This window comes from Etheostoma cragini, chromosome 15 (genome assembly GCF_013103735.1).
Source record: "Etheostoma cragini isolate CJK2018 chromosome 15, CSU_Ecrag_1.0, whole genome shotgun sequence".
Lineage (NCBI taxonomy): Eukaryota > Metazoa > Chordata > Actinopteri > Perciformes > Percidae > Etheostoma > Etheostoma cragini.
The window spans coordinates 14168316-14192993 of NC_048421.1; the positions used below are offsets into that span (position 1 = coordinate 14168316).

Here is a 24678-nt window from a genome sequence, read left to right on the forward strand (position 1 = left end):
CATGACGTCATGTTTTACATCGGCCTACTGTTAGCCTTCCCTAATCCTGTAAGTGTTAACGTGCACGCCATCTCACCGAGCAAATTAGGGTCTGCCGTTGCAGAGACTTTTCTAGCCAAAGCATCAGTTGCTTGTTAATTACAAATTGCACAACACATGACACATGAGATGTGTAATGAAGCCCAGCGTAAGCAACCAAAGAAGGCAGGGAACACTTATCGACTGAGGTAAGATTACCAAGTAGCCCTCCTGAGTCTGAACCCATTCATTACATGGGATCCTCTTTCTGCATAAACAATGGTTTACAACTAAGAACCATAAACAGAGAATTTAGACAGCTTGCAATCTTGCTCTGTAAGGATTCAGCATTTTGCAATTTCGCCGATGTAGTCTTGTTAACAAGGCAAATGTCCCAAGAAAGATTGATGGCTTCTTCATTCTCACGAAATGCTGCTTGTGTGTAAGCTACTGTCAGCAGCCATCAGGTGTTCTCTTTCAGAGATAAAGAAGGGGAACGGAAGCAACACACAATCATCAAAAACATTGTGAGAGCTGGTTCACTTCAAAACATCATGTGACAAGGACATCAGTCAGATGTTTGCTTATGCAGGATGATGGCATGCTTCCTCAGTCATAGCATACATGGTATAAGCAAGGGGTGGAAACACCTCATTGTGGTCATTTAAGCAGAAAGGAATGGTCTGGGGTGTTATCAGGGTAGGGCATCTTAACATAACTGCACTGGCCTCCAAGCAGACTCATAAAGGAGCAGGGGCAGCAAATTTAACAGCACAGTGTCAAAAGTCATGTAAAAAAACACTCTTTCTGCCTTTGTTTTCACAAACATTGTGAGCAAAAAAAACTTAAGAAGAGAAAGGACATCTTTAAAAAAGTAGACAGAAGACTGTCTCCACCACGTTTGCTTAAGGGAGCCATCAGAGAGCTTAATAGTGTACGCTTACCCTGATCCTGCCATGGTCACTTCTTTAACACCGGTTTGCTTTTGTCCAACTTCAACCCGCTATCTTTCACCTCCTTTGGCTCTTCAGCAGGTTGTGAACGTCTCTGCACGTCCCTATCATAACCACAAACTCAGGCAAAGGTCAAAACATTATCACATGCCCTTGTGCCCTAGTTAAAGCTGTCAAAATCAATCTTGTATCAATCGGATCCATATCTTGGACACTTTTTTGGACCGGACCCAGACATTGCTCTACATCCGGGGTCTTGTTAAAGAAAAAGAAAAAAAAACAAGAGCTGTGTTTTCTGACTCTGTCATGACAAGGCCTATTTGTCCCAGTGGCTCGGAAAGTGTTTGAGCTCCCCAGGTCACGGCTGAACTTCTCGTATTTATGTTAACTAAACTGCAGGCTGGCAGGCTAATTTGCTGGTATGTGTTTTCATTAGGTCTCTGGGGCCGGGTAGAGCTCCCTCACTTATGTGGCTCCTCTGAACTCTCACCCCATCTTTAATGGGAAGGCCGGCAGAGAGAGAGGGTCAAGGCTTTAGAGTGGGCTCACTTAAGATTTAAGGTAACAATTTGAGGAGGCCTTACATGTTATGTAACCTTGTCGCTGGACACTAATGACTCGATAGGGCCTGAGGAATGTCCACTCTCAATAGGTCTCTTTTACATCGGTTGCTGTTTGCGGCAACAGAATTAGCTTTGGTATGATAAAATTGGACAAATCCTGCTCTGTTTGCTAGATAACAGTTATGTTGGGCATGTGACAAAACACTAGCAATGTGTTCAGCCATGGGCCATAAAACAGTACAGAGGGACCGGTCATCCTATCATCCCTTCCTTTTATCACTCCTTCCCTTGAAGCAGAGCACACACACTCATGTCCTCATTTAGAAACATGAGGAATACAGGCTGGTATGAGTCTCTCCCTTCTTCAGGAAAGTGATGTGGCCACTTTCATGACGACAGGACTGCTGAAACAATAAAATTAACTTTCAATGAAGCTTTTAACAGTAAATAACTGATAAGGAGTACGTAAAACTGCTCTACTCTGTTTAATGTAACATAATTATAAGTTAAAAAAAGTAATCTTAATGATTAAATGTTTAATCTAAAAGAAATAATCAACAATGAAAAGTTGTGGTACTTGTAGACCTAGATGGTAATGACTGATTTGATGAGTCTTCTTTACCCACTGCTACAGGGTGCAACAATGCTTTTAAAAGAAGGCAACCATCTCACGCTGTCTCATATGATCTCTTTTACACGAGGCATAAACTGAGGCAGAAAACCACAGCTTCAACCAGCAGTTCTTTTGACTGTCAGCTGGGGATGATATGCTGTGTGTATATGTGTGTAACTAAACTGTTAGTGTGTGTGTGTCTGTGTGTGTGCTGTTCTGCTTGGGGTCTGCCCCAGCCTCTGCCTTTCTTACAGCTTCACAGTTTCCCAGTTTTAGCATCAGCAAGCCTCTGGAGCTTAGGTGACACATTTCCCATGGAGTCCAGGTCGTCGCCACCATTGCCCACTCTGCAGGCCATAAATACCAACCAGTTGTCCTCACTGGATTGTCTTTATGTTCTCCGTCCTGGCCACAGGGTGACATGTTAAAGTGAGTTTTCTATGTTTGATGTAGATGTTATGGGCATAGGAAACAGAGAGAAAAGAACTAAATCAACTAAAACAAGTGTCCTTGGCTGTGCCACGCATGCTTATGAGTTGTATAATTGGATATTTTGAATTCTTCTTTAATGACAAATGACAGAAAATCAACTTTCCCATGGATGAGCAAACAACAAGCTGTACAGAATGCTCTCATAACCCAAGGGCAGCTTCACATTCATCTGCATTCCTTCATGAGCATGAGAAAAAGCCTCACCTGTACCTCAGCCACATGCCTGAGTATGAACGTGATGTTCATGTTTTGTTCCTTTTAGGCGCACATTTTTGGGATGGTGGGTGCAACATTGGTGCAAAAGTAAGAAAGGAAAGTGTTAATCCAGTAGAATCAATGTTGAGGTTAAATTACCATTTAAGTGTGTTATAAATTAGACCTGGCCAACATTTAAATTCTTTCTCTGCACTTTAAGACTCATGCATCTAAAGGTACAGTGTGCATGGTAACTATTAGGCTATTGATGTAAATTATAAGAAGATGAAGTGCGCAGTTGATATATTTATGTTTTATGTGTGCCATGTTTAATCATTACTATATTTTTATTAGTTGAAGTGCTCATTAGAACTATCCAACTGGAACTAACGATGAAAGGCTTTGTTTGTGTGCCTGCAACGCTAAGCTTCTGCCACTTGAACGCACCACTTGCCAACTGACTTGCACCCGCTTGCCCCGCCTCTGCAGCCCATTCATTGGCTCCCGATGCGGAGCGTCATCCCAGGGGGCCGGCCCGAACAAGGAGTTTATTGTCAGGAATGTGTAGTAGCACTCGAACTAATTTGCCGCACCGACTGTAGTGCCACACTCCCGCTGGGCAGCATCTACTTGGCTTGGGACGCACGTATATCCGGATTACCTCCCGGTGGTTTGACACAGCTGCTCTTAGCTCTTACTGACCACTTTATCATGCGAGTTTTCACTTGAGAAATTCGTATTTGTTGTGTGTTTAATTGGAAGAAAATTGCTTCGATTCAAGCGAAACTCCAATGCTAGATTCAGCAAAGATGAGCAATAACGGAATGGTGACAAAAATCCACACGAGGATAAGATCGGACCCGTTCACAGCCAATTACGATCTGGTCGGCAGAGAACTTCTGGGCAGGTGAGTCTGTTTGTTGTTTTCAGCGTTCAGTGATGGAAGAAAAAAACGCATCCGTGTGTTGAGTTGGACTGGATTTGCAACTCTATCTTGATGCGTGTATGACAGTGTGGTTATTATATTAGATTTGCTGTCTGCACGTGAAGCGTGTTAATTAAACATGTCCAATCCTGCATTCATCTCGGGGAAAGGAGCAAACGAAGACGCACTTTGGCACACGCGATGGTGCGTATTTATGCATCTTAGGGTTTCAGGTTCCTGATTTATTTTCTAGTCTTCTGGTTTAACTACGAGTTGGACAGTGATGAGTTATGTGTAGAAGCTGGAGACTATAACGTTCAGTCGAGGGACTTAAAGCGAAGTTTGGACATGTCTACACATTGTTTTTTCGTGTATTCCATAAAAAGTGAACACATTTACTCTGGGTTGGAAACTCCATAAACTCCTGTGTTATTGTTTCTGTCCATGCACACTTTTTGTGGTCTACAGGATCCTACTGCGTGTGGTGGTGCAAATGTAAACTTCCTCATGAGCTCACTGTCAGTAGTTTGAAGTCATATTTTTAATGTGTCACAGTATGAGTGATGATTTGGAGAGATAAAGTGACAAAAACATGCATAAGGGACAATGAGAGAACTAAAAACACCAGGTGACCACCTACTTCTCTATGTTGACGTTGTGTATTATGTTGAATGTAAATCAGATCTAATACGGCACATAGACCTGTTCACCGGTTTTCCCAGGAGATGCAGCATGACATATGTTATTTCATCTGCTACTTTTCTCATTCTCTCTTCAGCCACATATGCATTTTGCGGGTCAAACTCACTGGTGTGTGGATACCAGAAACAGTAGTGCACATCCCATCAGAATTTAGCCTAAGTGGGGATTCCCCAATGTGCCAGATAATCATGACTTTCCTCAAAAAGCATTCTGCATTAGCACAGGGAGCTGCAGTTGACTCTTTGGGTTTCACTTAACCTGACAGCTGTTGGATTGCCGTTTGTGCCAATTCTGCATCTGTCTCTTAAACTCCCAATTTTTACTGTAAGTTTGCTTCCTGAGAGTGGTTGGACAGCCTAAATAAAGAGTCAGTTGGTAGCAGCCAGTTTTCCTTGTCAGACACCCTGGGACATACTGGGACAGCAGCCAGGAACTATGGGGGGGATTGGCTTGTGGCTGCCTATGAAGTGAAACAGCCTCTAAAAGCCCCCTCTCCCTCATACCTCAACCCTTCATCCTCTTTCCTTCCTCTTCCCATGAGTCTGACCCAACAACATCCTGAGATCAGGCCTCATAATCGCATTAAGTGCAGGAATGTATGCTGGCAGATCAGCCGTATAGTCTGTACATTAGAACCCGTACCGTTGACCGTATTAGAACTCATAGGTGCCCAAGTTGAATTCTTCCACTAAATGCATCTTTAGCAATACGCCTTGTTTTCAAAACCTTTTCATCATCAAGTTTGGAATCATGAAACGTAGTCTACTGCAGAACTGTGCACAAAAATATGTCCCGGCCATCTCGAAAGCTGAAAGTGGAACTCGTTTTGTGTGTCGGCCAATCTGTGAAGCAGGCAAATGAGAGCTGGGTCATTTCTCACCGCACTTCAGACATGATTCAGTGCCCCGCAGAGGCAGACAAAACGCAGACTCCACAGGAAACCAACTTCTCAATCAAATTATCACCATATCCAGTGCTGGAGCGGGTTAGTTTTAGGTGACACAGTGATGGTGATGATTAATGACAAACTGGTTTCAGGCAGATTCTACTGACGATAATCCTGCACATGAGCAGTTTGATCTGCATAAATTGTGTTTAGTATCAGTCAAAAGTTTTTCTACTGTAACACAGCATGCCAAATAAGGAACTTAATGTCTAATATATTACATTAAAGCACTGTGATGTTGTGCACAACCAAGACATTCAGTGCATCTGTCTTGTGACACGGCAGAGTGTGAACGTAGCTGGCTGGAAGATTGCCGTGTTTACTAACCTCTGACCTGCTGTCAGCCTTTGAAAAGGCCTCCTGTTGCTCCTTTCCACGGCCAGCGGTCATTCCTTTTCACTCCATATGTAGTTCCCAGCCCACAGCGAGCTGCTCTGAACTTGGCTAATTAACGATGAAAAGGCTATGACAGGTTTTGCCTTTTCACTCTGAACAATGAGTTGTCACCATTCTGAGAGACTGGGGCGGGGGGGATAGAAATAGAAGGAACAGGCCTCACAGCAGCCGGGGCGGTAGCCAAAACAGAACCCAGCTCTGGCCAGAACAGTTGCTGTTTTTGGTCCGCGGCACAGTGGGCTTGGCGCAATATTGTGTGGGAAAGTGACCGGCATCGTGCTGACTGGACCTTTCTGACTTGGCCACTTCATTTAGATTCTGCCCAGTTTGCCGTCATCTTTTCATCTGTCCCTAAGCCCTCTGCAGCCTGTATTGTGCAGATCATTAAAGCATTGAGATGTTAATTGGACGTAGATGCTGAGGTTACAGTGTCCATTTTGGCATGCTGCTCAGGCTCCAACCTGACTGTAACAGCAGTGACCCCCCGGCCTGGCCTACCCAGCCGCGGCCTGGTGGGTGGTCCTGGTCTCGGGGCTGCTGCGTCAGCCGACTGGTCAGCCGACTGGTCAGCTTTTGTGCGATTGTCAAAGGACAAGCAGGCTCTGGCCGATGGTCTGGGCGGAGGTGTCAACACAATCCCATTTGTCCCTGCTGCTGTCAGCTGTGAAGAAAGGGAAGCGGGCAAGGCCTCATTATCAGCCTGGGAGGGACGCTTAGTGATTGTGCTCATGACACAGAGAAGCAATTCTGCACGCATCGGACATCCTGCCCACACCCGCAGCTGACCCTTGACACCTCCTTTGAATCCATCAATGTATATGCAGAAAAATGACTGCTGGTGATGAGGTTGTACTAGTGGATGTTCTTTTTTTTAATCTTATGTTTTACCAGTTTCATCCAGCAACCAAGCTGTTGCTTCTCTTTGTTTTTGCTTGACCTTAGCCTTATCATGTCCCTGCCCCCTATTCAGCAGCAATTGCCAAAACTGTCAGCCTTATCTTCCTCCTTTCAGACTCTTCTGAAGGCTAGAGGAAGAGGAGAAGAAAGATGAAAATCTCGAATGAATGTCTAACGACTCCTCCTCGGCTGAGCATATCAGTGTTGAAAAGCTTTGGCTATATTTTCAAATGATGCCGCTCCGTCTTCTTATCTCTAAACTGTTCTTTAACCTCGCCTACATTGTTGCACTCGTGGCCGTTTGGCGTTTTTTTTTCCACAAGCCTTGCACTGTAATCTAGGTTTCACCTCATAGCAGTTTTAACTGTTATGAGTATGTCCACTAATTTTAGCCTTTCATTCGCTGCAGTTTTCAGTGACCTACATTAAATCCAGTAGTCCCGTTGCCTACTTGGATGCAGAACTGAACTATCTCTACACATACACAATATATTTGAAAAGCCAGTAATGCGGTTGTGATTATTCTGTCTCCTAACTAATCTCACTCTCGGTCTCTCCCCTCTGTGTTTCCCAGGGGAAAGTTTGCAGTGGTTAAAAAGTGCATTGAGAAGGCAACAGGGAAGCAGTGGGCTGCCAAGTTTCTGCGAAAGCGCCGGAAGGGTGAGGACTGCCGCATGGACATCTTAAACGAGATCGCCGTGCTGGAGTCAGCCAAGGCAAACCCCTATGTTGTTGCTCTGCATGAGGTCTACGAAACCAACAACGAAATCATCCTCGTTCTGGAGTGGTAAGACAATACTGTAGACTTTACAAAGTTCAAATGTTTACTGAAAAAAAACAATGTTTTGACTGTCACTCCAAGGTTTGTTTAAGCTCTTGTGCACACACCCTTTCACTGCCGCTGATCTTAGGAGAAAAATGAATGCGGTAATCTAAATGGCCTTATAAACTTGTCTCACTTGTCAGTGTATGACCAATGCCAGGAAAACTAGGGATAAAATGATTAGGCTATCAATCATAGGGGAGATGAAAATCCTTTAACCATCACTCACTGTTAACTTTCCATGACTGGGTTTTTTTTTTTCCATGTACCATGTCTGAGGGATTTGAGGACACCAAACCGGCTTCGAGAAATCTCTCTAACCTATTTATTAATTTCTACTTAATTAGTAACAATCTCTGAGTTCGGAAAACCTCATATCGACTCTTACATACACGTCAAGCAACATCCTGCATTGTGCTCGACCTACATGTCAATGCGTTGGGGTTTTCATGAGAATTGTCAGCTTTTATCTTTCCGTCTGATCTGTGAACCATTCCTGGCTTTGAGTTATGTGCTGGTTGCTGAGGGTACAGCTGCATGTCACTCAAATCTTTCTCCCCTCAAAAAAAACAAACACAGACAAACACACACACACACAGACACACACAAACTCGCTCGTGAAATATGACATGAAGCCTTAAATGGAAATTCTCTCTCTCTCTGTGGTTAGTTGCTCATCACGTAGCCTCAACACCTCAGTTACTTGTTATGCGAAATGGCCGTCACAAACTGTCACTTTTAAATACAAACGTGGCGGAACTGCACCGAGCTCACTGTGTGAAAATAATGATATTGAGCTACAAATGAGTCAGTAACACCCCACTTGGAGAACGTATTGCTCTGTACTCTAGACTCGACATGCAGGTGAGGTGCGCAGCAGCTGGGACGAGCTGCTTGTTCAGTGACCCAGCACGGTCTTCCCGGCTGTCTGGCTCCGGTCTGTTGTTGTTGGGTGTTAAATGACATGATGCATATCCATATCAAGTGTTCTCTGACTGCTCTAATCATGGCCTCTAATTAGGACTTGGAAAGGACACTTAGCATCTTAATTACATTGCTAGCCTCATTACAGGGAGATAACACAGGGCAATTACACTTGAACCACCTTCCCCTGACCCTGTCCCTGAACTGCTCGCTGCTCAGGCAGGAAGCCCTCCCCTCCCCAGTCCTCGGTAATCACCCCCACCCTAGACATGGAATGCCTCCTCAGAACAAAGATCTCTCTGTGGGGGGGGTCTGACCTCTGACTGAAGTGTGAAAGGGGAAGTAGCACCACAGTTCACCCCTGCATGCCTGCAGAGAAGACGTGGCAGGAGGTCAGTCGGCACTGGTCCGAAGTTCCTCTTTGGTTTCCAAATAGAGCTGAACTGAGTGTCTTTGAGCATAAGATCAATCAGCTTGCACTATTTTAGCACTTAAAGAGCTGAGTTTGTACATGTCAGCTGCTGCTTTTGTCAGTTATAATCTAGTGTGTTTTGTTTTTCCTTAATTCAAGCTGTTGGACACCAAAAAGCTGCATCTTCAAACTGTCTGTTTGTGAGTTTTGAGAATTGCAAACTATTCTCCATTTCCTGTGGGTTTAAATGTAAGCAGCAAGCAAGGCTCTTAAAAGTAGCACATGGCACTATGCTGGTATAAAGTGTTGTTCACACACTTCTTGCAGCCACAACCACATCCTTGGTAATGTCTGAGAAATGGAAGCGAGAAGTTGAATTCTAATCATTGTTGAGAGCCACAGCGTGCGTCATTTCCACAGGCAGCCCTAGCATAATGACTTGTTTGAGGGAGGACCACTTTGATGAAAAACGAAGGTGCATCACTTTAATTGTGCACATTAGTGAATGACTAGTTGTTCTTCCTGTAGAATTCAATACCATGATTTATGGTCCATTTCTTGCTTCTCTACATATTTGACAGTATCCCATATAACGCATTAGAAAATACAGCCCTTTAAATGTCAGATGTTCTGTTAAAAGACATCATGTTCAGAAGTGTATCATTTGTTTAAGTCCATGTTTTAATTGTGTTTGCTTTGTAGTACATCTAATAAGTTAGCTAATTTTACAACTTACTCTGATCATTCATTTTCCATCATACTGGTGTTTATTTACTCTCCTAAATGCATATTTTAGAAAGAATAAATATTTTTAACGATATGATTCCTCTTACTGTGGCATGAAAAGCATTGCCCTGTTTATTTCCTTGCCCTTTAACATACAGTAACACAGATCACTAGTGACCTCACTGGGCTTTAATTGGACTAAACGGGAGTAAAAGCGCTGTCCAGAAACTTCAGCCAACGGACTTGAGATAAGTGGTTGACCGGGTTCTGTTAAGGTGACGTCAATGAGCACCAGGCTTGGGGGCCAGCCAATAAGGGCTTGGATCAGATAGCTTCACCTTCAGAAGGTTGACTTGGTTCAACATAAAACAAAAGAGAAAAGCTTAATATGTTCTCAGCTTGTTTAGCTCCTCCGTGCCATTACTCGTGTTGGCTGCAGAGGGTTTTTTCTTGCAGCTCGGTGCCGGAGAGGATGTCTCCTACACATTAAAGTAATGTGTACATTAACTCTCTTGGAAGGAGGGAGAGCGAGGAAACAATATTTAGACTTAAGGGGAAGTATCAGATCATTCCTAAGTGCTTGGCCAGAATGTGTGCAGTCTGTTGAATTTAAACACGTGGTCTTTATCAAGATTAAATCCTCTCAGGCGCTTTGCTGACGGCTTAATGAAGCTATTGAAACACTTTGTTGTGCATGTAATGGTCGAGACAGGTACGGTAATAGTTGAGGACTATGTTAATCTGGCAGATTTTAAAGCTATAGTTTGTAGTTTCTGTAACCCTTAATTCTAAGTAAAGACAACAAAACTGGCGGTGCATCCACATGATACAAGCCTTCTGTGATCACGCATCCCTCCTCCACACAGTTGCTAGAAACCAAGGAGGACAAGGAGAATTTAAAAAAACAACAACAAAAAACACAATGGACTCTTCAGAATAGGTAATTATCTTCAGTCAAGATTCTGTGCGCAAAAGACAACACTAGTTTCTGAACATAGCCATACTGAGAAATAGTTGTCTGGAGCTAATAGTCTTAATTAGCTTTGTAGCAACTCATTTGGCAATGGCTTTAATGTAATGTTTGTTAATATCAAAAAGTTATGCACTAAAGATTTAATTTCAAGTTCATTTTGCTTTTAGTTTTTTACTATTGCAGTTTTCAACAATAAACTCGTTTGTCAATCCGCACTCGTATGTCTTTCATTTCCTTCCCGAAAGTGAAAAAACTAACACCAAGCTTGCTGCATGTACTATGCACATGCTGATCAATGTAAACAGTTAAGTGCAGTTTCATTGTGTCTCTCCACACAATGAAATGTTACTGGTTGTAAACAGTGGTGTAGATGGCAGGGCAGGTCAGGTATTTGGTGCAAAAAAAAAGATTAGACAGACCAATGACGGATATCCTCAAAATCCCCTAAAACATGGGTGCTATTTTCACAGCTGAGGATAGTAAAGAGTGCACAATTAGGAAGCTAACAGTGGATTGGCCGGTGCTGGTTATGTAACAGTCGTGCCCAGGGCCTGGACACACAAGTGTTCCTCTGATAAAAAGCATGCGTAGCATCTAAATCCCCGACACATGGTTATTGTTCTTTTGGGGTTAACTGTCAGCTTCAGGCATTGATCTGACTGATGGAGCATCCAACGTAAATCCACCATGTCTCCACTTTACTTAACGTTGTTACACAAGCGCAGCAAGACCAGGCAGGAATCAAACTATTCCTTCTACGAAAATATGGGAAGTCACGGTTGAGTTGTCTAATTACTAAATTCCCAAAAACGCTAATCTTCACACAAAAGTTGTTTTGGGTCGAACAAGCAAAAAGCTACGCAGGCTGAGGCTCATACAGTATCTACTTACCACCTTGACCTACCTTTCGAAAATGTTTAGGCTTTTATCAGTTGGCCAGTGTTTGCTTCTGTTTCCCCTTGCTTTTATTAAGTAAGTAAACTGAAGCATATCAGACTGTATGAGGCCTTATCTATACCTGCTGTAAGCCGATATGACCTTTTGTTATCTTCTGTAATATTCATGAGAACAAAAAGGTACAAGCAGAGGCAAGGAACCAAAAATGATATTGATTCATGTTGGACTCTCATGCGTGTGTAGATGTGGATGGACTTTGTTCCTCAAAGCCAAAGTACACTCATGACGACAAAGTGTTGCGTCATTTAATTTTTTTGTTGTTGAAATGACTGTGTTTGTACAGTTTCAGGCACAATTTATTATGACAATTTCTAAGTTAAGTGAATAACCACAAATAAAAGTCAGCCAAGCTAAACTCCATTGGGTGGCTGCACAGTTCTTTTTTTTTTTTTCATTTTTTTTTTCACCCTGTCTTATCCTTGTTTTGTTTTTTCAGTTTTCCTTCCTGTGCTTTCCTTCCAGTGCCGCCGGTGGTGAAATCTTCAACCAATGTGTTGGTGATAGCGATGAGGCCTTCAATGAGAAAGATGTAATCCGGCTGGCCAAGCAGATCCTGAATGGAGTAGCCTTCCTACATCGGAACAATGTGGTGCATCTGGATCTGAAAGTAAGTTCAGTGAAAGATTATAGGACAATATAGCACAGTCTATTCCCTCGAGTGGTGAACTGAGGGAGATAAGGTTTCTGTTATGCAACCTTGACTCATTCAATATGTCACGACACTGTTCCCACGAGGAATCAGTTGGTAGAGGAACCTGACTGAGCTATCATGTTTTCTTTCATGGCCCCTGGGGTAACAAGGCAGTCATCATTGATCTCTCTACCTGCGCATCTTGTAAATTAACCATGTATCTGGTTTCTCATTACACACGTTATGCAAGTCCTTTAAAAGTGAATGAATATTGGGCCGGTCTGACCTAGAATTAATTACAGTTGAACGTATACTCCGGTATTTGCGCACACAACCCACGGAGCCATGTCAGTGGTTGGCCGGGATATCCTGTCTGTTTTCAGTCTCATCTGATTGGCTTGGAGCAGAGAGACTTCAATAGGGGGGCCGGGACCCTTAGCGGGCTTTTTACAAAATCCTGCCAACAATTATTTTAATATCTTAGTATTCTATGCAAAAAAAGGTGTGCATGTTTGTATCTACAAAGGCTTAAGGCCATTGTATACATTATTCGAGGCCTAGTTTAATATGCAACTTCATTATATATAATATGTAAAAGGGAGTCCCTGCTCCGTCTCTCTTTTTGTTAAGGGGTCCTTGATTTGACAAAACATTGAAGACAACTGGCTTAGAGGATGATCTCAGAGAAGCAACTAGATGCTGACTGACAAACCAGACCCAAATCCTCTTGGAAGCAGTTCCATCAACTGTTCTAACTCATCCACATTTCCATGTAATTAATGACCTGTGTGTGTCATCTCCAGCCCCAGAACATCTTGCTGACCTCTGCTAGACCTCTGGGGGACATTCGCATTGTGGACTTTGGCTTATCCAGACGTATGGACAAAATCACAGAACTCAGGGAAATCCTGGGTACCCCAGAGTATGTTGGTGAGTCCTGCTTTCAGCCCTTAAATACCCCAAATCACCTGTGTCTTTTCAATGTGAGTACCATTAATCATAACTAATTGGGGCAATGTGTTTCTGTTGCAGCACCAGAGATCCTGAACTATGAACCCATTAGCACTGCAACGGACATGTGGTAAGTGTGCTACAGTAGTTACTGTGACTATTTCTACTCATTAAAGCGGATGCCATGCAGAACTCGTTTAGTCTGATTTACATCTAAGAATGAAGACATATTTAGGACAGTGACTTCACCTCCCTAACACGCAAAGGCAGTCTAGACCTTTGACCACAAGATTATTGTTGCTTCATACTTGCAGTTAACGACTAGTCAGCACAGTGGAAGACTGGCAAAAAGGTTGTGTGTCGCAAAGCAGAGTCTATAACCATCAAAGATGAGAAATTGCCTCATAACCACCTTTCCTTTCTTCCTCCCTCCCTGCCAGGAGTATCGGGGTCCTGACCTACGTCATGCTGACGGGCGAGTCTCCCTTCCTGGGTGACGAAAAGCAGCAGACATTCCTCAACATATCGCAAGTCAACGTAGACTACTCGCAGGACACGTTCGAGGGGATCTCCTCCCTGGCTGTTGACTTCATCAAGTCCTTGTTGGTTAAAAACCCCAGGTGAGGCTGTTTACCGTAAAAAATTAAGATAAAATCAAATGTTCCAAATATGGCTAAAACCAAAAAAGTTTCCATCAGCATCACTTTGAGCTGATTTACACATCAAGGATGTGAGTCAGGTTCACACCGGCACGCAAGTACATCCACGAGCGTCTAAATGAGTGTATGTGGTAACAAGATTTGTGTCACTTTGGTGAGACTTCATTTCCTTTTTTGCAAATGGTGGCTTTAAACTCACCTCATTCAAAAAATAAAAAAGATACTTTTTAGGTTAGTATCTTTGTGTTTTGACATTGCAACAAACACTGATCAGCTTTGTTTGTCTTCATGATGAAGAATGAAGATTAGTTCAGCTACGGTGATTTTCATGGGAAGTTATGAAACCATATTTCTGATGAACTAATTCTGATTGACAGCTCCGACACTGAGCCCATACCTTGTCACCCCAATTTGTTGATGAAAAGCAGCAGCGGCCTCTGTCTCACATCCAGAGCCGTAATCTCCAGTCAGTATCGTTTAATTGCGGCAGATTCCTGGTAGCGTTGGAAAAAGAAGACGATTCCTCAGTGTTTAAGTAATTCGAATGAGATGGAGAGGAAAAATCTTGAGAGCAAAAAAAAGTGGTTTTCTTTGTGGTTTTCCAAATCAAATGTTGAAAAGGAATATGGCAGACGTCTGCAAGAGAACGAATTGAGGGATATGGAAGATCCAGGCAATCTGTCGGTTATGTAAACTCTTTGGGACTTTTTACTCATCCACAGTGTTATTGTGTTTGTGTGCACAGGAAGAGAGCCACTGCAGAAGAATGCCTCAACCACCCCTGGCTGAACTCGCTCCCCCATCCCCACTCCCACCCGCACCTCCACACCAGGTCGGCCTCCTCCCTGGACGAGCCGGAGCTGAGCCAGTCGGAGTCAGAGCCCGAGAGCCCGGTTCCTTCCCCCGAGCTGGACTTGATCGGTTCGTACCTCACGTGCCCGGGCCAGGGTGGGCTGAAGACAGGCCGTGACACCTTCTCCTTCAGTGAGCCCCCCTTTCCCACGCGGTCCGAGATAAAGCAGGAACTGATCTGCTGAACGATGTTTCGCCAGGTGGAGAGAGACTGTGCAAATTCAAACTCCAAAGAGCAGATACTGAAAGCCGGTGAGCCTGCAGCTTCTTGGTCTTGATCTGACTTAGGGCCATGCTATACGGACGCTGTATGCCTGCTGCTGGCTGCTTCTACTGCTGTGATGTCTGTGAGCTGAGCTGTGTCTAGTTTAATACCTCTGCATCTCTTTGAATAATACACGCTTCCCCGTGCTGATTTTATGATTGTACGGAAGGAATGTGAGAGGAACAAAGATGCAGGAGAAAGGAGTGAAGACATAAAGGATTTTCGTCACAGGACTGCACTGCTGCCTTAAAAGTGACAGGGCCCAGCTGAACGCTGTGGCTAGTTCACTCCTGCACGCACACTGATTCTCTTTTTACCCAATTAGCCTTTTAAACTGGGTTTCAGAGGAGAGGCAGCATTGGGAAATGACATCATGAAAACAAGTTATGCTTCAGCTGACCCAGACATATCTTTTGGGATGGGTTTTGTTGAAGGGTTTTTACAGATGGTTGTACTTAACAATGAGAATTAAAGTAAAGGACAGACCCTACGCTGTAGCCAGACTGTTCCACTGTTTTATGTGTTTTATTTATGTGTGTTTGTTATACCACTTCACCCCCTTAAATACACAAAACCACATCAACGCCTGAGTTTAAGATGGTAATAGTAGCATTTTTTTTTTTCAAGGACAATCTCAAGCACTTTTTATTTAGTTATTGGACTTCCATGTAATAGTAAGAAACCAAAGGCTATTCAAGCACAGTCAGCTGTCACACAATGTACTGTACATATTAAACATTTTCCACCACACACCGTTTTTTTCACATTACATTTATGTAAAAAGTGCCAATTTGTTTGACCTCACTTCTTTTGTAAATATTAGTTTTTGTTGGCTATTACACGAGTTGCACAAGTACTATTTTATTTTTTTTTAACTTAACTGCGAGGTTGACACAAGATGTAAGGCTCTTAAAATATTGTGAAAATATCAGTCTTGGAAAGAGGGAATGACGGGGGTTAAAAGCAACATATCCGTTTTGTTAAGAAAATTGTAATTGATATTATTGATAATTGATATGCAGTTGATAATTTAATTGACATGGTCAACTGAAGATTTGTAAAAATATGTGACGTTTGCCTTCAAATGCTCGGGAGCCGAGAAATTGGAAAGTATTTCTCAAAGTACTGAAATGTATATTGTGAGTTAGTAGATTGATATGTAAATTAATTTTTATGTTGTCTTTTTACCAGTGTATGAATGTTAACATCATTATATCATGTCTTATTTTGTATGTTAACTATTACTTATCCGTTTTCTGCTCATGAACTTCAGGCAGGTTTGCACTTGTCCTTGTGGACGTTATGTCGAAATTAATAAATGTTGATGGTATGCATTGCAAAATGTAACAAAGAACAAATACAGATCCATTTTGTATTAATCTCTCCTGCTTGTGTGTGATAGTTATTATAGTGACATTTTTTTTTTTTTTTCTGTCAGCATCAAATTGACTGCTGCTAAATGGAGGATGGGTGGGCGTTAACATGTAGGGCAAGCCAGGGAGCCAATCTTTTTCCGGGAAAACAAAATACTTTCACATTGGGAGTGTTATAATACAAACCACGATCTTTTCTCGAACTTGAGTAGTAGGTGCTTAAACTTAACTTTCCTCGCCGCATAACGCCTAATTTTTCTTGCCTAAACTCTTCCATAATGTCTGCTGAAATGACCGGCAGTTCAGAGTGTTCTGTACACAGCCCACAGTCCCTTATTCTGGGGAAGCTAGAACGCCAACAACCCGAAGAGACCTGTAGACCCAAAGTCGCCACCCAAAGAGTTTAAAATATGGTTTCAGTTGTTACCAATCCCAGGGACTCCCACTACACAGGCAAGCCCACATAAAAGATCAGAGACGCGGTTGTTTAAAGCTACGAAAAATAACTTATTACAAACTCAGTAAAAACAACATTCACTTAAAAGTACAATCAATTGGTAACAGAACTAATGTAGTAAAAAAAAAACAGAACAACCAAATATCCAAGGCACAGGAGGAGTTATATCCGTTTAATTAATAGTGTTTAATACATTTGAAGAAACTATTTAAAAACCGGTTTCAACAGTTTTCATAGGTGGAGCGTATAACAAGATTAAGGTAGCGAATAAAACACCACATGTAAATATCGAAAACATTAAAACCATGCAATGTACTAATACAATAGGCCAGTTATACGTCACCACCTATTGACCACTAACTTAAGCAACCACTATTTCTAAAAACACTATTGCCTGATTGAAATTCACTAGAACGAATACACCCTACCCCAGGACAAACTTTCCTCCATAAAAATAAAACACATTCATAAACAAACAAAACAAATTCCAGTACGAGCGATCTACAAGTTGGAACACATGAGTAAGTGAGTAAACAATCTAGTCAAGGCAAAACAGCAGTGGTGCTGTGACTTGGCTTGGCTTGGCTGCACCATCCAGCAAACCCGCACACCACCCCGAACGTCTCGACCACACAGCACACCAGGCAGCGACAGCAGCAGGAAAGGAAAGTCAACGCTTACCAGCCGAGCCTTTATTTCCGTGTGTCTCACGTGACCATATTTTACCCACCGGTTACACTAGCATGGCTGCAGTGTTGGAATCTTCAACTTCACTTCTGCTAGTGAGTAACTAAGTAAAGAAATGGCCCACCAACATGTTTTCTTGCAGATTGTGTGCAAACTCCAAATGGAATAAATTCAATAAAAAGTATATCAGATTTTTTTATTTAATGAGAAAGAAATGTTGGATAATAATATCCTCATGGAGCCAATATCTGAACACTTTTGTTTCTGGCCTCAAGGAAGGACATTAGCATTTCAACATTATCACTGCACTCAATATCATTAGCAGTGAATCTGCTTTTTCTCTATTCGTCTATTTAGAGAAACTGAGTATCAAAAGAACTTAAAAGTACTCTCTTGGGCCAGTTTTCCATAAATATCAAGCAGACTTACTTGGCAGGAAATGCCAGTAGCCTGTGAAGAGGAACACAGAGGAATGCTTTCCACTGTAGTAAAGTCTCTTTCTCTTTCATGCACACACTCTTGTGCTTGTTTACTTGTCTCAGGTTGAACAATATCCCTGCCCACCAATACCCTGAATTCTTGCTTTAATGGCACTGAGCCAGATCAGCTCCCCTGTGGCCAATGAGGAGAAAGGAAGGCTCCCACCAGGGTCCTGCTCCGGTGGCTCTTGGATGGACCGACTACTTCCCCTAAAGAAAATCCTGCTGCTGCATTGGAGCTGAGGAATGCCAGAAATGTTCAGTGTACTGGGCTCCTTCCGTCTTTTTTTTCAAACTTTGTCCTATGCCTCTTCTGGGGTTTGTTTTTTGCAGTAAGAGTTGGGATGGTTTTTATACAGCACTCACATACACATACACAGTTATTGAAGTGGTTAATCAAGTGTCTGTTACTCAGAAGGACTTACAGGATCCGTTGATGCGACTTTGATATTTAAGGTGACCATTAGAGGATGATGTAAGACGGATGCGGGCAGTTTGCACTGTAAAAGAGCACTTGGCTCCTACAGATCCAAACAAATACAAAGAGTAGTCAGAAAGCCAACTGTGACATCCAGATAACCGGCTCTCAACAATCTCTGTGGATTGAAACTAAGGTCCTGCTTAATGGTTTTTGAGAGTTATCAGGCAACAAATCTTTCTTTTATACAGCACAGTGAGCATATTCATTTTGAAATATCCCATTTGTCTCTCTTGAGGCTGTGTAACAACATCTAAAACAGATGACATTAGCATAACAAATATTGATTTTTCTTGCCCTATAGGAAACCTGGGGTCTGATATGCTGGGCTGCAAGATGTTATTGCTGTAGGCGTTTCATCTTGTGCTAACCAGCCACAGACAAGTCTGTCAGCGCCTCCGGCCCTGATACATTGATCTCTTGAGGTTTGTGAAAATCCAGAGCTGGGATTTCAAAAAGTAAACCTCTTGGGAAGCAGAAAGGGCTACATTCTACACTGCATAGGTCAAAATAGTCACTTATATAACCAAAGATTGTTTGACAGCTGGGTGATCTTTTTCACCCTGTGGCTTTTGTCATCTGAATGTGTGTGTGTGTGTGTGTGTGTGTGTGTGTGTGTGTGTGTGTGTGTGTGTGTGTGGCAAATAGTTTGAACCTTTTTATGATACCTAAACTGGAATCAATCTGTCTTTGTATTCTAACTTGTTACACACTAGTGTTGTACACACATTGTAGGATTATGTCCTACTGCAGACACCTGCAGCACAGTGCCCTTGTTTCTTTCCCTAATGTTCTAGGCCAACCAGTGACCTGTTTCCATTCCTAGTTAGACGTAAATGTGTACCTAGCTCATCGTAATGTTCCAATCTCTTCATCTGCCTGACCTCCTCCTCCTCTCTTTGTCTACTCTAACTGTCATGTTTTTTGCTCTCCATGTCTTTCTCAATCTCACAATCTCCGGATCTCTTTGAGTGCACCGGTTTTCTCAGAAGTTGTTCCCCTCGCACCTTACATGAAGAAGAAATTCCTTTATGCTCATGTTCCTGATTATCCCGTGGAGAGAGTACACTGATGTCAGAGAACTCAAGAAACTCTGTGTGTGTGTGTGTGTGTGTGTGTGTGTGTGTGTGTGTGTGTAGTCTATGCTCACCTTTACAGTGAGGCCATGAAGGTATGACATTGATCACACATTGTATTGATAATCAAACCATTTGATTTCATCCATTAAGGAGTCCTCGACACTCTGACCTCTCACTTACGTCCTCCACATCACTCCTGCTGCATTCCAGCGTTGACATTTAAGATCCTTAGATTCACATGAAGCCCACAAGTGCAAGAGGTCTAGTGGTTATGTGAAGAAAAACAAGGAAAGAATCTACACAGTTCCCTGGGATACTGTCCCTTTAACTCACAACATCCTATATAGATAAGACCAAGCACGACAAATCAAAGCCTGGCTGAAATTCTCCATGTCGCTGAATAGATGTGGCAATGATACTACCAAAACAAAAAAAGAAAGAGAGAGGAGAGAATTTCCAGAAACACTTGTAACCGCTGGTAATATGTTTCTCATGGCAGTGCATTCATAGCAGTGAGGGAGGCAAATGCCTTTGGTTAAGCAGAGCTATTTATTCTGTCCCTGGAAATGGTTGAAGAACAACAAAAGCATTCTTAACAAAGAGTAGCATGACCTGATGCTGCTGCCTGTTTTCCTCTGTCTGTGGTGACTATATCCCCCCTTAACACTGGGGCACTACTGGCACACACATAGTACTCAAAAAGCCACACAATAGACTCAGCTCAGAGAGAACTTTTCAACTCAAAAGCTGTGTAAGGAACCCAACCAAAACAAGGGACACTGCTAAATTATTCCTAAAAGGTTCAATTTCAATGTGGGTAAGCTCATGGAAAGAAATAAAAATGCTGTCGGTTCTGTTGTTTGGATTTGCAGGATGCGGTGCACACAAATTTTCACTTACATGTATGTTACTTAAATTGCAGTTTATGCACACACACACACACACTTGCCACAGTACCCACAGTGAACTTTGTCCACGGAATCGCTACAAATTTGGGTGGGAGTCCAGGTTTTCAGACCACCATGCTCTGCTTATTTACTACGGTACTGGATTAGGGACACAGCACACAGACAAGTACCTACATTCAGAATTCAAGCCCGTGGTTTACTCTAGGGCTGGGTTAAGATGATGGTCTACTTTTTCTCCTTTCATTCATTACCTTTCTTTTACTGCTTTCTACTTTCATATCTGCACATAAAATACTATGATGATCACAAATTATATATTGCATAAAATGTTACCTTAAGACAGGACCTCCTCTTCAACATGATGACCCATAAGAACTTACTTAAACATTGCTTAAACTTCGGCATAAAAATTCTTTGTTTACGAAAGATGGGAGATAATATCAACTTTAACTCGTCTGAAAAGTTTAGGTTTCAAAAGAAGACTAAGAGTCTAGCATGTTAATCAGGTGTAACCATGTTCACCATCTTATGCTGCGTTCCAGACACAGTTACAACTTCAAGTCATGACTCACAACTTTGTAGCGTTCCGGGCAAAATCACCACAAACCCTTCTAGCTAGCGTTAGCTAGCTAGCTGCTACCTACCGTTGACGTTAGCTGATACTAGGGATTAGGGCTGCTAGGGCTGCTGGGGCTACTAGGGCTGCTAGGGCTGTACTTCCAATGAGACAGCCTGAAGGGGGACCAAAGAGGCAAAAGTTGTATAGTGTTGCTTTAAGTTTCACCTTGTGTATAAAACTTAGTTGGTTTGAGGCAACAGGTTTCCAAGCAAATCTCTAGTAAAGTCAACTAATTCTGGATAACAGTGTAGGTTTCTCTCTGGGCATCATGGATATATGTACAGTAATCCGTCCAATAGACGTTGATGCTGCAATAGGTCATGTTTGACTTTTTAACGGTAATTTGTTTGGTTTGTGTTGGCAGTGTGAGCTTGTTGACTTGTCAGTATTATGAGCTGTGACTTTGTGACTTTTCAGTGGAACTTGTTGCCTCCATAAATATTTTCAAGGTTTCCAGGAGCCTGGAACAATAAATTAGTCAAAATGTCAGCTGTCACATCTTTTTATGCCTTCTTTCTACTTGTTTTCCTTTTCTCCTGGCATTTAGTGCTATGCAAGTTTCCTCCACAGAGGAATGGAGATGTGTCCATGGTTCTTTGTGTGTGTGTGTGCGTGCATGCATGTTCAATTTCGTTCATGGGTGGGAAATCTTCATATTGTCTGAAGTATCCTTATGTAATCAGCTAAATCCAAGGGTGAAAAAAAGAGCATGGAAACAATAGTTGGAGGTCAAACATGTCATGGAAAACTGTTTGAAGAACAATGTTATCTTTAGAACTGGTAATAAAACCCCAGTGGTGTAAAAAGGTACAAGCCCTTTGAGTAATGAGCGGCTTCCGCTCTCCCAGACTCACCTGGGCTATCTATTAGCCGAATGGACCTGCTTTTTTCGCCACGTCTGGATGAACACATTTACCTTCTTTGTCTGTCAGCTGGGATAATTCCTGATGTGAAAGCCCGAGGCCAGTTTGTCACCATGACATCCTTGATTTCTACTTTTCAAGGTGAATGTCAACAGGGAACAAGACCTAGAAATATAAGTGAGGAAAGATTGTTTCCACCCTTTGAACACTGAAAATCAAACAAACTTCAATGTCATTCATAAAGCTCCCAGCTAACATAGCAATTAGTCTGTTGGTTGGATAGTTGCTTGTTCCACCACTTTGGTCCTAAAATATTTTTAAATCATTTGGATTTGATTGCCATGGAATTTGACATTCATGACCCCCAGAGGATGAATCTTGATGACATTGATGATCACCAGACTTTTCCTCAAGTGTCATCATCAGGTCAAAATTTGTCCAGTACTTTGGTTCATCAATAGTGATATAAATGTGAAAAAGAATTACATTAATGATGCTATTCCCATCTTGCTGGGCTGTACAATACATTGTGTTAAGTTATGAATTAGCAAATATTAGCATGCTAAAATGCTAGAGATGTATTTTAGCTTTTAAACACAGATATTTCTTTGATCAACTATTCCGTATTTTAGTAAATACATAAAGTTGAGGTGTAGGATTATATTAGGATTATTATTAACTCACTGGAGAGAAATGACTTGTGCTCTAAGCTTGTGCTTGAAAAGGGATTTATGTAGTCTGTGTCAAAGATATTGCAATATTGCATAAAAGACACAATATTAACAATTTATTCTATAATCAACCATGCACTGGCACAAGATGCTCTTGAACTGTTATAATTTGTTTGTCTGGAAGTCTAACACTGGGCATTAAAATGTGTGTGGGGGGAAAATAGAAGAAGAGTAGAGAACATCAATATTATTCCACAGCTGCCGAGTGCACAGTACCTTAGAAAGGGAAAAATGCGATCATCCCGCAGAGATGTTTGTGTTATGCCAGCAAGAATACAGTGAATCCAGATTGCATGCAGATTCATGTAACATACTATAGTTTGTGTTCTTCAGGCTGCAGAGACTCTATGACAAACAGCATTGTTATTTCACATGAAATAAGGTATGAGTTGTTATTTGCAGTATTTTTGTGCCTAAAAACATGACAGTGATATTTCCGGATCATTGGTTGACACTGGTCTAGCTGCTTCAGTGGATCAAGAATACACCAAGGCCTTCAGCACTAGAACAGCTGCAAAAGCATCTCTGTTATCCCAAAGAAAAATCTACTCTAACCTTACGAGAAACACAACATTCCTAAAGTTTTCTGCCAAACTAAAGTGCACTTAGTGTTTGCCTTAGATTAAGGAGTATAATAAGCTCGGTCACATTGGGGTTCATGCTTTGAAACGGCAGAGTAAACGTCCCTGGAAGTGCTAACATGGCAGGATTTCTGGTGCTCTTATGCAAGATTGCTCTCACCCCTGCTCATACATGACACGCTGAGAAATGTCAAATTAAATGAGCTTGTCTAAAAAAATGTAGATAAATAAAGAGCTCTATTATTACTTTAGGCTGTTGTGGCTAACAGCTACGCCCACTCTCAAGAATAGGAAAGCTAGAGAACATGGTGTTCCTCATCCCAGAGTGGCCGAAGGCTTTTATGGTGAGGCCTCCCAAAGTGCCAGTAGCAGCTAGACCTTTAAAAACATCTCAAATGTGTTAGATTTTTTTCTTTTTATGGGCAGAATTGCAGTGGTGGAAAGTATCTACATACATTTACGAGGTGCTGTACTTAAGCACAATTTTGAGGTACTCAATATATATATATACATGAGTAATTCCATGTTCTGCTCCTTTGAAGTTATATTTTTGAAGTTTATAAGTTATACTACATATAGTCTGTAACTTAATTTACTTTGCACATTCTGATTCAAAAGGCAAAATAGAATCTACAAATAAAGGGGGGAGAGACATTCTGCATGAGTATGTTTACTTTTTGTAATATACGTATATGTTTGATGCTAGTATTTTTGTACTTTTACTTTATATGCATGGCTTTTACTTTCTTAAATGTGGTACTTTTACTTACAGTACAAGGTCTGAGTATTTCTTCTACTTCTAAATTATGGAAATGTAATATTGTGTAAGGCTGAATGTTTCCTGCTGCTTCTGACAGGACTGAGAAAGCCAAACAAACTCTTTATAAAATGGGTGGATACTTCTGTTTGGACTCATTATAACTTATTGCCTGTGGACGGCTAGACTGAGCAACCCTGGTACATTACACAATGATACATGACATGTTAAAGAAAAGGCCCATTATGCAAAAAAATCCATAACTGCACATGTACTTGCAAGTGCCCTTATGGCTAATTTCCTTTTCCAAATAAATGGATGGGCTCCTTTTTCAGGTACAAAGTTCAGCAACAGTCAGTAATTAAGATATATTAATCTCTCACAGACAACTGTGTTTATATTCTAACACACAGGGGTAAAAACATAACAGTAACACCTCACGGACCACTGTGACTGTACAACCTGTTCAATAGCACCACCAAGAGGAGTGATTACATGCAGTATTTTTATTAATATTTCAGAGGGAAATTTATTGTACTTTTTACTCCACTACCTTTACTGAAGACATGGAGGTCCCTTATTTTAAAGATACATATTTTATAGCACAAAAAGCCACAATCGCTGTATAAAATATAATAGCCCTATATGGTTATGTGCACAAAATCTAAATTGAATAATATACGTCTTATTTTCTTAAAAAGATCTGCTAGTGCTGAAATGATAGTTCAACCTTTAAGTAAAACGTTATGTAAAAATGAGCTTGTTTCAAAATTTGATTCACATTTCAAACACT

General features: G+C 41.7%; 1 protein-coding gene and 1 long non-coding RNA gene across 2 annotated transcripts; one reads left to right on the top strand and one right to left on the bottom strand.

The window, feature by feature from the left end:
• The first annotated feature begins 3401 nt into the window (after positions 1-3401).
• stk17al (serine/threonine kinase 17a like) lies at positions 3402-16249 on the top strand. Its single transcript, XM_034894668.1, has 7 exons — positions 3402-3741; positions 7275-7487; positions 11978-12122; positions 12950-13076; positions 13179-13227; positions 13538-13717; positions 14502-16249. Exons 1-7 carry the CDS (start codon positions 3626-3628, stop codon positions 14791-14793), a joined length of 1122 nt encoding a protein of 373 aa, XP_034750559.1. The 5' UTR covers positions 3402-3625; the 3' UTR covers positions 14794-16249.
• On the bottom strand, positions 11927-12466 carry LOC117958347. The gene is made up of 2 exons (XR_004659700.1): positions 12340-12466; positions 11927-12303 (listed from the first exon to the last, which is right to left on the bottom strand). It is a non-coding gene; the product is annotated as an uncharacterized LOC117958347 (long non-coding RNA).
• Positions 16250-24678: the final 8429 nt, after the last annotated feature.

What these genes read in the sequence shown, in the direction of transcription:
- stk17al (XM_034894668.1), top strand. Translation starts at nt 3,626, where the DNA reads ATGCTAGATTCAGCAAAGATGAGCAATAACGGAATGGTGACAAAAATC. An exon ending in ATCATCCTCGTTCTGGAGTG is followed by an intron (nt 7,488 to 11,977) that starts GTAAGACAATAC and finishes CTTTCCTTCCAG; the next exon opens with TGCCGCCGGTGGTGAAATCT. An exon ending in AGCACTGCAACGGACATGTG is followed by an intron (nt 13,228 to 13,537) that starts GTAAGTGTGCTA and finishes CCTCCCTGCCAG; the next exon opens with GAGTATCGGGGTCCTGACCT.